This window comes from Hyperolius riggenbachi, chromosome 9, assembly GCF_040937935.1.
Source record: "Hyperolius riggenbachi isolate aHypRig1 chromosome 9, aHypRig1.pri, whole genome shotgun sequence".
Lineage (NCBI taxonomy): Eukaryota > Metazoa > Chordata > Amphibia > Anura > Hyperoliidae > Hyperolius > Hyperolius riggenbachi.
The window spans coordinates 163,350,340-163,363,091 of NC_090654.1; the positions used below are offsets into that span (position 1 = coordinate 163,350,340).

At 43.7% G+C, this 12,752-nt stretch overlaps 1 protein-coding gene across 1 annotated transcript in view; it reads right to left on the reverse strand.

Moving 5' to 3' along the window:
- Positions 1 to 12,752, reverse strand: part of FGD3 (FYVE, RhoGEF and PH domain containing 3) — a 411,633-nt gene that overhangs the window by 147,058 nt on the left and 251,823 nt on the right. The window contains exon 4 of the mRNA XM_068253640.1: positions 8,670 to 9,249. Within this exon, the coding sequence (XP_068109741.1) occupies positions 8,670 to 9,249 (580 nt within the window). The remainder of the gene's footprint in view (positions 1 to 8,669; positions 9,250 to 12,752) is intronic.

Below are 12,752 nucleotides of genomic sequence, written 5' to 3' on the forward strand. Positions count from 1 at the left end.
AATTGACAGTTTCCTAAGTGCTTGTTAAAGTCAGCTGTTTTCAGCATTACCTATTGCAGTAATGCTTGGTGAATTGAAGCCAATGAGTCCTGTAACTTTAGGTATACACGTGTGCTGTCTCTTGCTTACATCCAACACTAACCTGAGCAAGATCTAATATACAGAAAATGGAGTTTCTTTAAAAAGTGTTTACTTGAAGGCAAAGGAAATGAGGAACAGAATAACACAATGTGGTTAATATTTAGCTAAATATTACTTTAAAGAGGAACTAAAAACCCAGAAGTTAATATTCATGTCAAATATGTTTTATTCTTCAGTTCTAGCAGATATTATTGTAAGGACTGAAATGTCTGCATCAAGCCACTGTTTGAATTATCCTATAGCTGAAAATAACCATTGTTCTGTAATAACAGCTGGGAATGAAGGTGCAGTTTAATTGATGTGAAATTACCTCAGCCTGCAAGTATTGGCAAAAGAGCAATGAACATGCCTGCTTAGGGCCGTTCAACAATGCATGCGTTTCGACCTGATTTTCAAAGTGCATGCGTTTTGCCAAATGCAAAGACACCAGCGAAATAATGGAAATCACAATGCACTTTCTTTAGTGGTGCGTTCCGATTTTCATTAAAAAGCAAGTGCCTGCTGCAGTTTTCCTGTGTTTGTGTCAAGTCAATGGAGGTGCATGTAAATTGCTTAATGCAGTATTATGGGATTTGCAATGCAATTTCCATTTTGCAAAAGGGTTGCTCGTCTTTGTTTCTCTTCCTGTCAGGGATCGCACTTGTAAATCAAGGTTAAATGTGCACTCCGCGCATACTAAAAACTGCAATTATTATTATTATTGCTTTATAAAGCTCCAAAATATTCTGTGGCACTGTTCAAAGTAAGAAACATGGGGTACAAAATAATACAGACAATGGTATACACCAATATAGGAAATACAGAGTTGGCACAAAATACAGAAATGGTATAAAACACAGAATTGGTAATTAAAGTGACAAAATTAAAATGAACACAGTCAATGTGTAACAAATTACAAGACACAGAAGGGTGAGAGAGCCCTGCCCTTGTGAGCTTACAATCTAAAGGAATTGGAGATTGGGGGGGGGGGGGGGTTTAGAGGCAGGGTAGTATACAATATTCATACCTAGAGGCAGTGTGGTTCAGCTTATCTAGCTGGAGTACAACTTGGCCAGAGGTCAAAATGGACATTGGCCTAAGGTAACGCGTATGCTTGACAGAAAAGGTAAGTTTTGAGGGCACGTTTAAAGATATCAAAGGATGGAGAGTGATGGATGTGATGTGGCAGGGGTTTCCACAGGAGAGGTGAAGCACGTGCAAAATCTTGTATACCTGAATGCGAGGAGGTGATTCTAGAGGACAAAAGTAGGTCATGTGCAGATTTGAGATTGCGGTTGGTATCTGGAAACTAATGAGGAGATGTACAGAGAGATTGTGGAATTGCAATAGCAGCAATTTTGATCATGATTTTCAGTGTGGAAGGGCTTTTAGGTCATCCAAAACGTAAGCTATGTACATCCGCTGGTCTGAACTACGCAATGGAGGATTATAACGACCACCATGGGCGATAATCGGAAGCATATGTACAGCAGCCACACAATGTCTGCTAAAGATCCAGCATGCTTAGGCCAGAAATCCCAGAACATTCCCCCATGTGTGCAGGGCTTTACGCTCACCGATATGAAGATAAGAGGGCAGGAAAATTAAAAAGAATCTGCAAAGGGAATCCCACTTTGTTGCATGCCTGCCGCTTTCCAGTACAGTCCAGTGGACACACACTGGGAGGTGTGAGGGATATCTTCCAGATCACAGAATTTACCAATACTGAGAATATGATGCTGGACATGACAATAAATTCAAAAGTACCACACTGAAACATTAGTGCTTTTCACTACACAATTACTTCAGTAGCCAGCTGCAATGTTAGCAAATTCGGTGGTCTCTCACATTAAATCTGCCAGTGTATGTTGTCAGTAGCAGCTTGGAAGATATTTAAGATATCTGTACAGTATAGATATCAGATTGTGCAATGATAATCTTATGTTTGTGCTTTTTTTTTTTAGAAACACAAGTAAACTGAAAAGACCAAATGTATTTGTATCTGCAAACGGGAACATCTAGTCGTTCCTTTGTGAGAGTTTGCCAGACGCCAGACACCAGACAGAATATCGATACAAAGGCTATGGCTTTGGCCTTTTTACACCAGTAATTATGGTAATCTGCTGTTTACTCTGTAAGTGTTTTATAATTAGCATCATTACCTTCCATGCGTGTACAGCATTAATGACCAGTGATTAACAAACTGCTGGCTCAAAGCAAAAAAATCTATCATCATTTTTACACCATTGCTTCACATCAAAGAGAACTTGGAAAGATTTAATATGTATAGAGCTTCAATTTAAAAGAAACTAAATGTTAAAGGGGAACTGAAGAGAGAGGTATATGGAGGCTGTCATGTTTATTTCCTTTTAGACAATACCAGTTGCCTGGCAGCCCTGCTGATCCTCTGCCTCTAATACTATTAGCCATAGCCCCTGAACAAGCATGCAGCAGATCAGGTGTTTCAGTGGTTCAGACTTATAAGTCTGATCTGACAACATTAGCTGCATGCTTGTTTCTGGTTTTAATCAGATACTACTGCAGAGAAATAGACCAGCAGGGCTGCCAGGCAACTGGTATTGATTAAAAGGAAATAAACATGACAGCCTCCATATACCTCTCTCTTCAGTTCCCCTTTAAGTAAGTGAATTTAATTTTGCTCGAATTAGCAGAGGTTTAATTCAGAATCAATGCAAACCGATTCAGTTTACTGGCCCATTAACACTCTCAAAGGAGATCACAGTTCAAAGAAACAATTTAGATGAGGAACTTTATATGATATAATTAAAAAAAACACTGTCCTGAGACAATTATAAAGGCTGCTGGACCCTTACAATGGTTACAACCCTTACCACCCATAAAGCATTAATACTTTTAGTCACAGGCCTGAAACAAGCATGTAGTTAGTGAATTTTACAGAATTGCACAAAACCCTTTTCAGTAACCAGTAAGGCTGTAACTGAGCAGCCTTAAAAGTGTATTCTGCAAGCCAAAGCTCAGGAACAAAATGAGATACTCACCTAAAAAGAGGAAGCTTCAGGATCCTATTAAGACTTCCCTCAAGTGCTATGACGTCCCCCTCGCTGAGCATGACACCCCCCCCCCCCCCTCCCCCGGTAATTCTTGCCACAGAGTAACCATCAGCGTGGCCACGCACGCGCAGTGAGCCAATGCTGCACAGACAGCTACTGCATATGCACGGCCGTGCCCATAAACGGAGAGGAGCGTGGCCTCGATGTAGATGGGGGCCGTGCTGAGTAAGGTGGGGCATCGGAGCACGGAGGGAAGCCTCAATAGAATCCTGAGGCTTCCCTCTCTTTAGATAAATATCTTTTTGAACACAAGCGTCAGCTCGGGTTCCCCTTAAGGCTCAAACTAACGCTAGACTATTCTTGGCCAAGGCGGCAGGTCTGGCTCCCTTGGCTGAGAATCTAGCTGTAGTAAAGAAGTCCCTCGAAATCTGTTAAAGAGAATCTGTATTGTTAAAATCGCACAAAAGTAAACATACCAGTGCGTTAGGGGACATCTCCTATTACCCTCTGTCACAATTTCGCCGCTCCTCGCCGCATTAAAAGTGGTTAAAAACAGTTTTAAAAAGTTTGTTTATAAACAAACAAAATGGCCACCAAAACAGGAAGTAGGTTGATGTATAGTATGTCCACACATAGAAAATACATTCATACACAAGCAGGCTGTATACAGCCTTCCTTTTGTATCTCAAGAGATCATTATACACAGGCAGTGTGCATAGAGGGGCCAGGAGGGGGGAGATGCATCACAGAACCACAACACTGAAGAACTTGGCAGCCTTCCAGACACAGGCTGACAAGTCTGACAAGAGAGAGATAAGTTGATTTATTACAGAGATGGTGATAGCAGAACGTGCTGCAGTAAGCCAGAACACATTAGAATAGCTTTTGGAACTTGTAGGATGATAAAAAACAGGATGTAATTTTTGTTACGGAGTCTCTTTAAGGCAGCTTAACATTCTGACTGGATCGTCATAGGTACTGGAAGGAGGGGGGAAGGAGTTTTACTTACCTAGTGTTTCTTCCATCCCCCCCACAGTCCATCAGGTCCCTTTGTTGTGGTGCTGTCCTCCTCCAAAAGATCACAGAGTGAAAATGTGGTCAGCAGTGTTCTACCCATATGCAGTTTAAATGTTTACGAACCGGGCATGTGCAGAACACTCCCAGTGACTGGAGCGTGTTCAAGGAGGCATGTGGCCTGAGCCGACTAGTCGGCAAGCTTTCAAAGGGCGACAGTGGAGGGGACCCTGAGGAAACCGAGAGACTTGATAGACTAACTGTGGGGGGCTGGAAGAAGCCCCAGGTAAGTAAAAGTAAAGAATAGATCTATTCTTTCCCTAAGGGTCAGTTCACACTTGTTTCAAAACCGTAACCACCGTGGCTCTGTTTTTTTTTGCCTTGGACAAAAACGGAGCCACTGATACCAAGTGTTAAAAATAGCGGCCACCTTCACACACTTCAAAAAACTGATTTGTGGGCTCTGTTTTAAAAAAAACTGAACGGAGAATCCGGGTTTGTCACATTTTTACAGAGCCCAGATACCCGCGGAGGCAATGAAAGGCAATACAAAAATGGATGTCCCTCTACATAGAGCACTTTGCACACAAAACTGCCAAAGCAGATTGCCTACCGCCTGCTCCTCCCCTCAGCATCATCTTTGCGGACCTCTTTATCCAATAGTAACACACAGAGGACACATTTTTGGCATACGTTTAAATGGACTGGAAAGGTATGCTGCAAAAGCACAACATTTTGAAAAACAAATCATTTGTAGAAAAAGAGATCCATTTAAAACGCATTCCGATCCGCAACCTGACAAGTGTGGACCGACCCATACAACTTAAATATGTCTGTTGTGGTTCTGTCCGTTACTTAACAATGCAGCACTGCACATTTTTCCAGACAGTGGATGTGCTGCCAATATTTACATGAATGGCATGTATTTGCACCAAGGCTGCAACAGAGTGATGTGCCAGAGACACGCTGAATTAGATTTTAATTAGGTAAATGTGCACGTTTATTTCTACGGTTTTGTGGTGGTTTTATCTATTAACAACCTATTTGCTATAAAAGGTATATAAATATGCAGAGTGTGTGTATGGGTACACTTTAAAGAGTAACTGCCAGGCTGCAGAAGCTAATTTAAACCTCTATTCTCCTGTGTTAAACAGTTTAGAAGGAAGCCCAAAAGCCATTAGTGAAGATAAAAATCTCAGTTACCTTTGATGTGTGCTTATCAGCAAGGCTGTTAAAACCCAAGAGGACTCAAGACGCATACTATACTGCAAAGCATTCTGGGGCCCTCCCCTCGGCTGCTAATGAGACGTTACAGCAGCTTGTAATCAGTCCAGCGCGTAGCACTGATAAATCTCCGGGCAGAGTACACTGCAGGAGTCAGCTATTGTTCCTAGCCACATGGCTCATTAATATTCACTGCACACTGTGTTGTTCAAGTACGAGCTTATCTGTGATCAGGAAGCAGGCAGGACATGACGACACATTTGACAGAAAAACATGGAGCCTGCCATGAGCTGTCAGGAGCATCTATCTCTGCATATACTATGTACAAATTCTGTGAAATCCAAACGTGGACAGTGAAATGCATATGTAATGTAAGTACAGCCAATCTTTAGCTACTGATATATGTGTTTATTTTCTCTGAGACCTTATACCTAACAGCTCCTCTTTAAGCCAGAAAACCTCATTTTAAATACCAATAATTTACGGTCATGTGATAGTTTGCAGGACAGCTTTAAATGCCTTAAAGGGAAGGTTCAAGCAAAATAAAAAAAATGAGTTTCACTTACCTGGGGCTTCTACCAGCCCCATGCAGCCATCCTGTGCCCTCGTAGTCACTCACTGCTGCTCCAGTCCCCCGCTGGCAGCTTGCCGACCTCGGAGGTCGGGGGCCGCATTGCGTACATTTTTACGCATTCCCGCTAGTGCAGGAACATTAACACATACATTTTTACGCATTACTGGTTCAATGCGTACATTTTTACGCATTAAACCAGTAATGCGTAAAAATGTATGTGTTCATGTTCCTTCACTGGCGGGAATGCGTAAAAATGTACGCAATGCGTCCCGCCGACCTCCGAGGTCGGCAAGCTGCCAGCGGGGGGACTGGAGCAGCAGTGAGCGACTACGAAGGCACAGGATGGCTGCATGGGGCTAGTAGAAGCCCCAGGTAAGTGAAACTCATTTTTTTATTTTGCTTGGACATTCCCTTTAATGCATGTGGCGTTATTCCAACCACATGGACTTCACATTGGGCTAAACACCATTTGTGACCATTTACATTATTCTGGCAAGTCACTTGGTCCTGGCTCATTTAAATTTAGTCCTCATAAACACCATAATTTGAGGTTGAATACTTACATTATTGTTTGAAGTAGACAGGCGATATATAGTGAACTTCGCTTCCAGCAGTACCTGTCCTGTTATGCTCCTGTGTGATTTGAAATAATTTTGTTGTTCAGGTTTATGCTGGAGTCATTTGTTCCACTTTCAAAATGTTCTTTAATCTCCTTAGTGGTAACCCAGAGTCAGGCTCTGACCAGAAATCCGCAGCTTAGAGCGGTAACCCCCGGGAGGTATGTGAAGAGCCTGTGAGCACCACTCCCCCCCACTGTCCAGACGCTGGCAGCCACTTTTCTTCTGGTCCTCGGTGGCTCTTGATCTCGCTCATGAGATTGGAGTCTGTCATTGTGACAACAGTCAGAGATCACACTGTAGAGGTAGAGAGCCACCCACATAGGTCATGGACGGAGGGTGATTGCAGAGCTGGATCCAGGGAAGGCGAGTGATGTGCTGGGCTGCAGATCTCTTAAGCAGCATGATTTTTTTTTTACTGCTTTTAGGGTCTACATAATCATACCACTAGGGAGGTTAAACTTAATGTCATGGGTTTTCTGTGTCGAAATTTTCCATTTGTTTTTACTCTACAATTGCATTCTAGCTAATTTTAAAAATATTGCAAATAATAGGATTCTCCCAAGATAATCTCATTTGCAAATTTTATATTGCTTTCCTATTTTAGGGATCTGGAGACTATAATGATTATTATATGTGGTACTAGGGATGAGGCGAAATTCCTGTACTTGATTTTGTGGCGAACTGGGCCATTTTCGCTTACAAAACTTTTTGCAGTATTGATGCCCATTTCGCATTAGAATTCGCCTACTACATTTTCGCTGTTTCACCAGCATATTTCAGGTGACATTGCATCGAAGAATATCACTGACTTTGGCAGTTAATGGCAAAGCTCCATACATGCTATAATCCCCATATTTGCTAGGCATATTAAAGAGTACTTCCAGGGTAAAAAGGTAAAACACAGAGCCTGACGTGGGGCACTGACTTAATTCTGCAGTATCATGAGGGTTTCAGGGTTATTAACTTACCTGCTCAGACGTAGTTCATTAGACAGGCAAGCCTTTACGCCTCGGTGGGTGTGATATTTTGTTTTTTTTTTTTAACTCTTCCAAAGCTCTGGCCCTCAGTTTACATTGAAAATCTACATATATCTCCAGAAACAGCAGTACATTTCCAGCTGGGTTTCCTGGGGCAAGTTGCAATGCTTTTCCTATGGATCATTATTCAGCCAAAACACTGCTGTATAAGGATCCCTGGCCAATATAGGTATTATTTGCATAAAAAAATAAAATAAATGACACAGGTTTCCCCTCCCAAGCCTGTTCAACCCCTCGTCACCCACTTAGCCAGAATTTGAAGCCTGGAACAAGTGGGGTTCTGTGTCCTGCACTATACCAGCCCACATTGTCCATGTAGGGGGCTCTGGAAAAAGGGGCGACAAAGCCTCTCCCTCTACCCAAAACCCTTGTGCAAACCATGGGCAAGGCGCTTTTACCCACCTCCGATGCCTAGGAAGAAGTGGGGGCCCAGGGGGTTCATGGTGGAATCTGAGAGTCTCCTTTCACAAGGGAATCCTTAGATACCACCCCACCAAACAAAAAAAAAATGAAATGGATATAGGGGTAATAATGTACTTAAGCATGCATGCAGTATTTAAGAGGGGAGAACAAGAAAACAAGGCTTTTTTATATAAATTTAAACAATGTTACAAGCTAGGATTTAGCTATTATTCTAAAAGGAGATGTGTTATAAGTTAAAAAAAAAAGTCACCCACACATAATACTTACTACCTGACTGTGAAAGTGTTACAGTGCTTGCACTTAAAATGAAACAGAATGAAGATGGCAGCCTCCATAATGCGCTCACCTGAGTTTACCTTTAACAGTATTGATGGGGAAATAACTAATTTATGTGCTTTCTTTTTTGGTTTGTGACATAGTAAGTGATGACCGCAAGGTGGGAAGTCGCCATCAAACCTTGGGTCACCGTCAATTGTGTAACAACCAAATCTCCCGGGAATCAGGAAGATTGCCCTGGCAAGCAGCTTCAGTAAATCATTTTACCTGGTTCAGATTTCATGAATCAGCCCATATGCTTTTAAATAAGCCAATGTACAAATTCAATTCATCTTAGAGGTTGTCCTACCTTGGTGGTGTCAATAGTCTCCGATTTTATCACTTCTGTGCCTTCATGTTCCTCACTGCTTCCTTCATCCATGTCACTGTCTTCATCCTGAGTAGAGTCCCTCTTCTGATCAATAGAGGAACGGTTATTCAGCTCAAGTGTCGTGGCAGGCAGTGTGTGTTTTCTATGCTCTACGGTCTCATCATTGGTAAACACTTCCCCCACAACACTACAAGAGGGACTGTCAATTCCACTGTCTCGATTGGGTATCTTACCATTATCGTTCTGATCTACTGTTAGTTCTTCATTGCCATTGTCTCTACTGGCTTCCCCATTCTGATGCATGGCCGAGCTTTCCCCAAAATTATCAATGTCATTGATGCTCAGTTCCTTAAATTTAACATTATCGGGGCTGGGAAGGTCCATGTTATGAGAAATAGCAGGTTCACTATCCTCTGACCCAGTCTGTTCATCAGTGGACAATCCACTCTCAGCTGCCGAATCTTTCCTGGATGAGCGTGGGCATTTAGAAGGTCCAGAGCCAGGTTCCATTTTGAAATAGGTATTGAGTCGATTTTGTTTAATAAGTTTTTCCGATTGCCTAAGGAATAGGAAAGAAGAGATTTGCTATAACTACGTATTCAAAAAGAAACATTCATAACATTTAAACTGGAACGCGAAACCCAAAGGTTTTATTCTAGCCTTGGATAGAGTGGATTAGAAAGAAATAATCAGGTTTTCATTTTTTTGTGTGGGTCCTGGTTGAGAATATTTTTCAACACTTCCTGTCTCAAGAACCAATGTCACAGAAAAGTAAAAGAAGATCTCCACCATTAATAGTAGCAGAAACTCAAACTTGATTTTATAACTACTTTCACATACTAATAATAAATGAGTTCAGTCTGTATTCGTACTGGAAAGATTTGCCTACTTTTTGTTTTGTCAAAGGCAACAGGAATTAAAAGGATTTTTTTTAAATTAATAAAACAGGCTTAATTGAGGCAAACTGATCAGCTGACAAAGATCTCGATTGTACATCAAAAAGCATATCATACTTGGTATCACAGGTACATTCAGGGGTCTAGTCCTGGGAAATGAAGGGAGTGGACTCACCTCGAAAACCCCACCAAAAATGGGCGTGGTCAAGCATAATGTGGGCGGGGTCACGGGTGGGGCCAAATATACATGACCTTAGCAGTGATGTAAAAGGTCTGCCGGGGAAGTTTGAGCTCTGCCGTAGTGTATCCCCCCAAAATAGATGCAATCTGACAGCATTTCATCAAAAAGACACATAATCTGGTAGAAGTTCCTCCAAAATACAGATAATATGGCAGTGGTTCCCCCAAAATAGACAATGTGGCAGCAGCAGTTCCCCCAACATACACTTAATTTGGAAGCAGTTCCCCAAAATATGCGAAACCTTGCAGCGGATCACCCAAAATACACGTAACACCCAACATACATATAATCTGGCAGCAGTGGTCCCCCAAACATACACAATCTGGCAGCAGTTCCCCAAAATATGCGTAATCTGGCAGCAGACGTTCCCCTAACATACACATAATCTGGCAGCTGTTCCTCAAAATGCATAACAGCGGTTCCACAAAAATGCAGATAATCAACAGCAGTTCCCCCAAAATAGGTACCCCCAGCAGAGGAAGCCAGGTCTATAGGTGTCCCCAGTATAAGTAGCCATGAGTATAGTAGTCCCAGTATATGTAGCCAGAGGTTTATGTGCCTAGTATATGTAGCCAGAGGTATATGTCCCCAGTATATGTAGCCAGGGGTATACGTGCCAGTATATGTAGCCAGGGGTATATGTGCCAGTATATGTAGTCAGGGGTATATGTCCCAGTATATGTAGCCAGGGGTATGTGTCCCCAGTATATGTAGCCAGGGGGTATGTGTCCCCAGTACATGTAGCCAGGGGTATATGTGCCCCAGTATATGTAGCCAGGGGTATATGTGCCCCAGTATATGTAGGCAGGTGTATATGTGCCCAGTATATGTAGTCAGGGGGTATATGTGCCCAGTATATGTAGGCAGGGGGTATATGTGCCCAGTATATGTAGGCAGGGCAAGTGTATATGTGCCCAGTATATGTAGTCAGGGGTATATGTGCCCAGTATATGTAGCCAGGGGTATATGTGCCCAGTATATGTAGCCAGGGGTATATGTGCCCAGTATATGTAGCCAGGGGTATATGTGCCCAGTATATGTAGCCAGGGGTATATGTGCCCAGTATATGTAGCCAGGGGTATATGTGCCCAGTATATGTAGCCAGGGGTATATGTGCCCAGTATATGTAGCCAGGGGTATATGTGCCCAGTATATGTAGCCAGGGGGTATATGTGCCCAGTATATGTAGCCAGGGGGTATATGTGCCCAATACATGTAGCCAGGGGGTATATGTGCCCAGTCTAAGTAGCCAGGGGGTATATGTGCCCAGTATATGTAGCCAGGGGGTATATGTGCCCAGTCTATGTAGCCAGGGAGTATATGTGCCCAGTATATGCAGCCAGGGGGTATATGTGCCCAGTATATGTAGCCAGGGGTATATGTGCCCAGTATATGTAGCCAGGGGGTATATGTGCCCAGTATATGGAGCCAGGGGGTATATGTGCCCAGTATATGTAGCCAGGGGGTATATGTGCCCAGTATATGGAGCCAGGGGGGTATATGTGCCCAGTATATGTAGCCAGGGGGTATATGTGCCCAGTATATGTAGCCAGGGAGTATATGTGCCCAGTATATGGAGCCAGGGGGTATATGTGCCCAGTATATGGAGCCAGGGGGTATATGTGCCCAGTATATGGAGCCAGGGGGTATATGTGCCCAGTATATGTAGCCAGGGGGTATATGTGCCCAGTATATGTAGCCAGGGGGTATATGTGCCCAGTATATGTAGCCAGGGGGTATATGTGCCCAGTATATGTAGCCAGGGGGTATATGTGCCCAGTATATGTAGCCAGGGGGTATATGTGCCCAGTATATGTAGCCAGGGGGTATATATGCCCAGTATATGTAGCCAGGGGTTATATGTGCCCAGTATATGTAGCCAGAGGGTATATGTGCCCAGTATATGTAGCCAGGGGGTATATGTGCCCAGTATATGTAGCCAGGGGGTATATATGCCCAGTATATGTAGCCAGGGGTTATATGTGCCCAGTATATGTAGCCAGAGGGTATATGTGCCCAGTATATGTAGCCAGGGGGTACATGTGCCCAGTATATGTAGTCAGGGGTATATGTCCCCAGAATAAGTAGTCATGTGTCCCCCCAGCATGAGGGGAGCAGCGGAGTGGAAGGAGAGCTGTGAGCAGCGGTGGGGAAGGGCGGACATCTCCCCTCCCACCCTCCCTCACCTTGGGGCTCTCCTTCCCTCGCTCTCCCTTCCAGAAGTAATGTGCGGGCAGCCGGCAGCGGGCGGGACTTACCTCTCCTCGTCGTCGGAACACCGGATCTACGTGCCGCAAGTCTGGTCTGGTCCAGACCAGAGCAGCGGCACGCAGATCCGGCGCCGGAACGAGGAGAGACAAGTCCCGCCTGCTGCCGGCTGCCCGCACATTACTTCTGGAGGGGAGAGTGAGGGGGGGGAAATGTCCGCCCTTCCCCACCGCTGCTCACAGCTCTCCTTCCACTCCGCTGCTCCCCTCCACAAATGCCAGGGGGAATGGCGTCCACCCTCGGGAAATAGTAAGTGGACGCCGTCCCCCCATGTCCACGCTCCACTCGACCCCTGGGTACAGTTCTAGGTTAGATGGTGTGCAAAGGTTTAACATGACATACAATAAATGTTGCTGCAGAAACTGTGAAAGGTTTTCCCTAATATACTATGTACAGTTTTTGCACTATTCCAGTAACAGGCCATTACATGTATATGTTGTAAAACTTATAGACTAAGGGTACCCATACATTACTTAATGTTCGGCATCAATATCCAGCTGATTCAATCATAATGATTGAATCTGGCAACGATTGATGCCGCAGCATGGCCACCCGATCGATGCGATACATTTTTGGCCTAATTAAGCAAATTAATCAATCCAGCAAACTGGAAAAATCTCAGTCCAAAGGGCTCGACTGGGTGTGCGATGATATCGG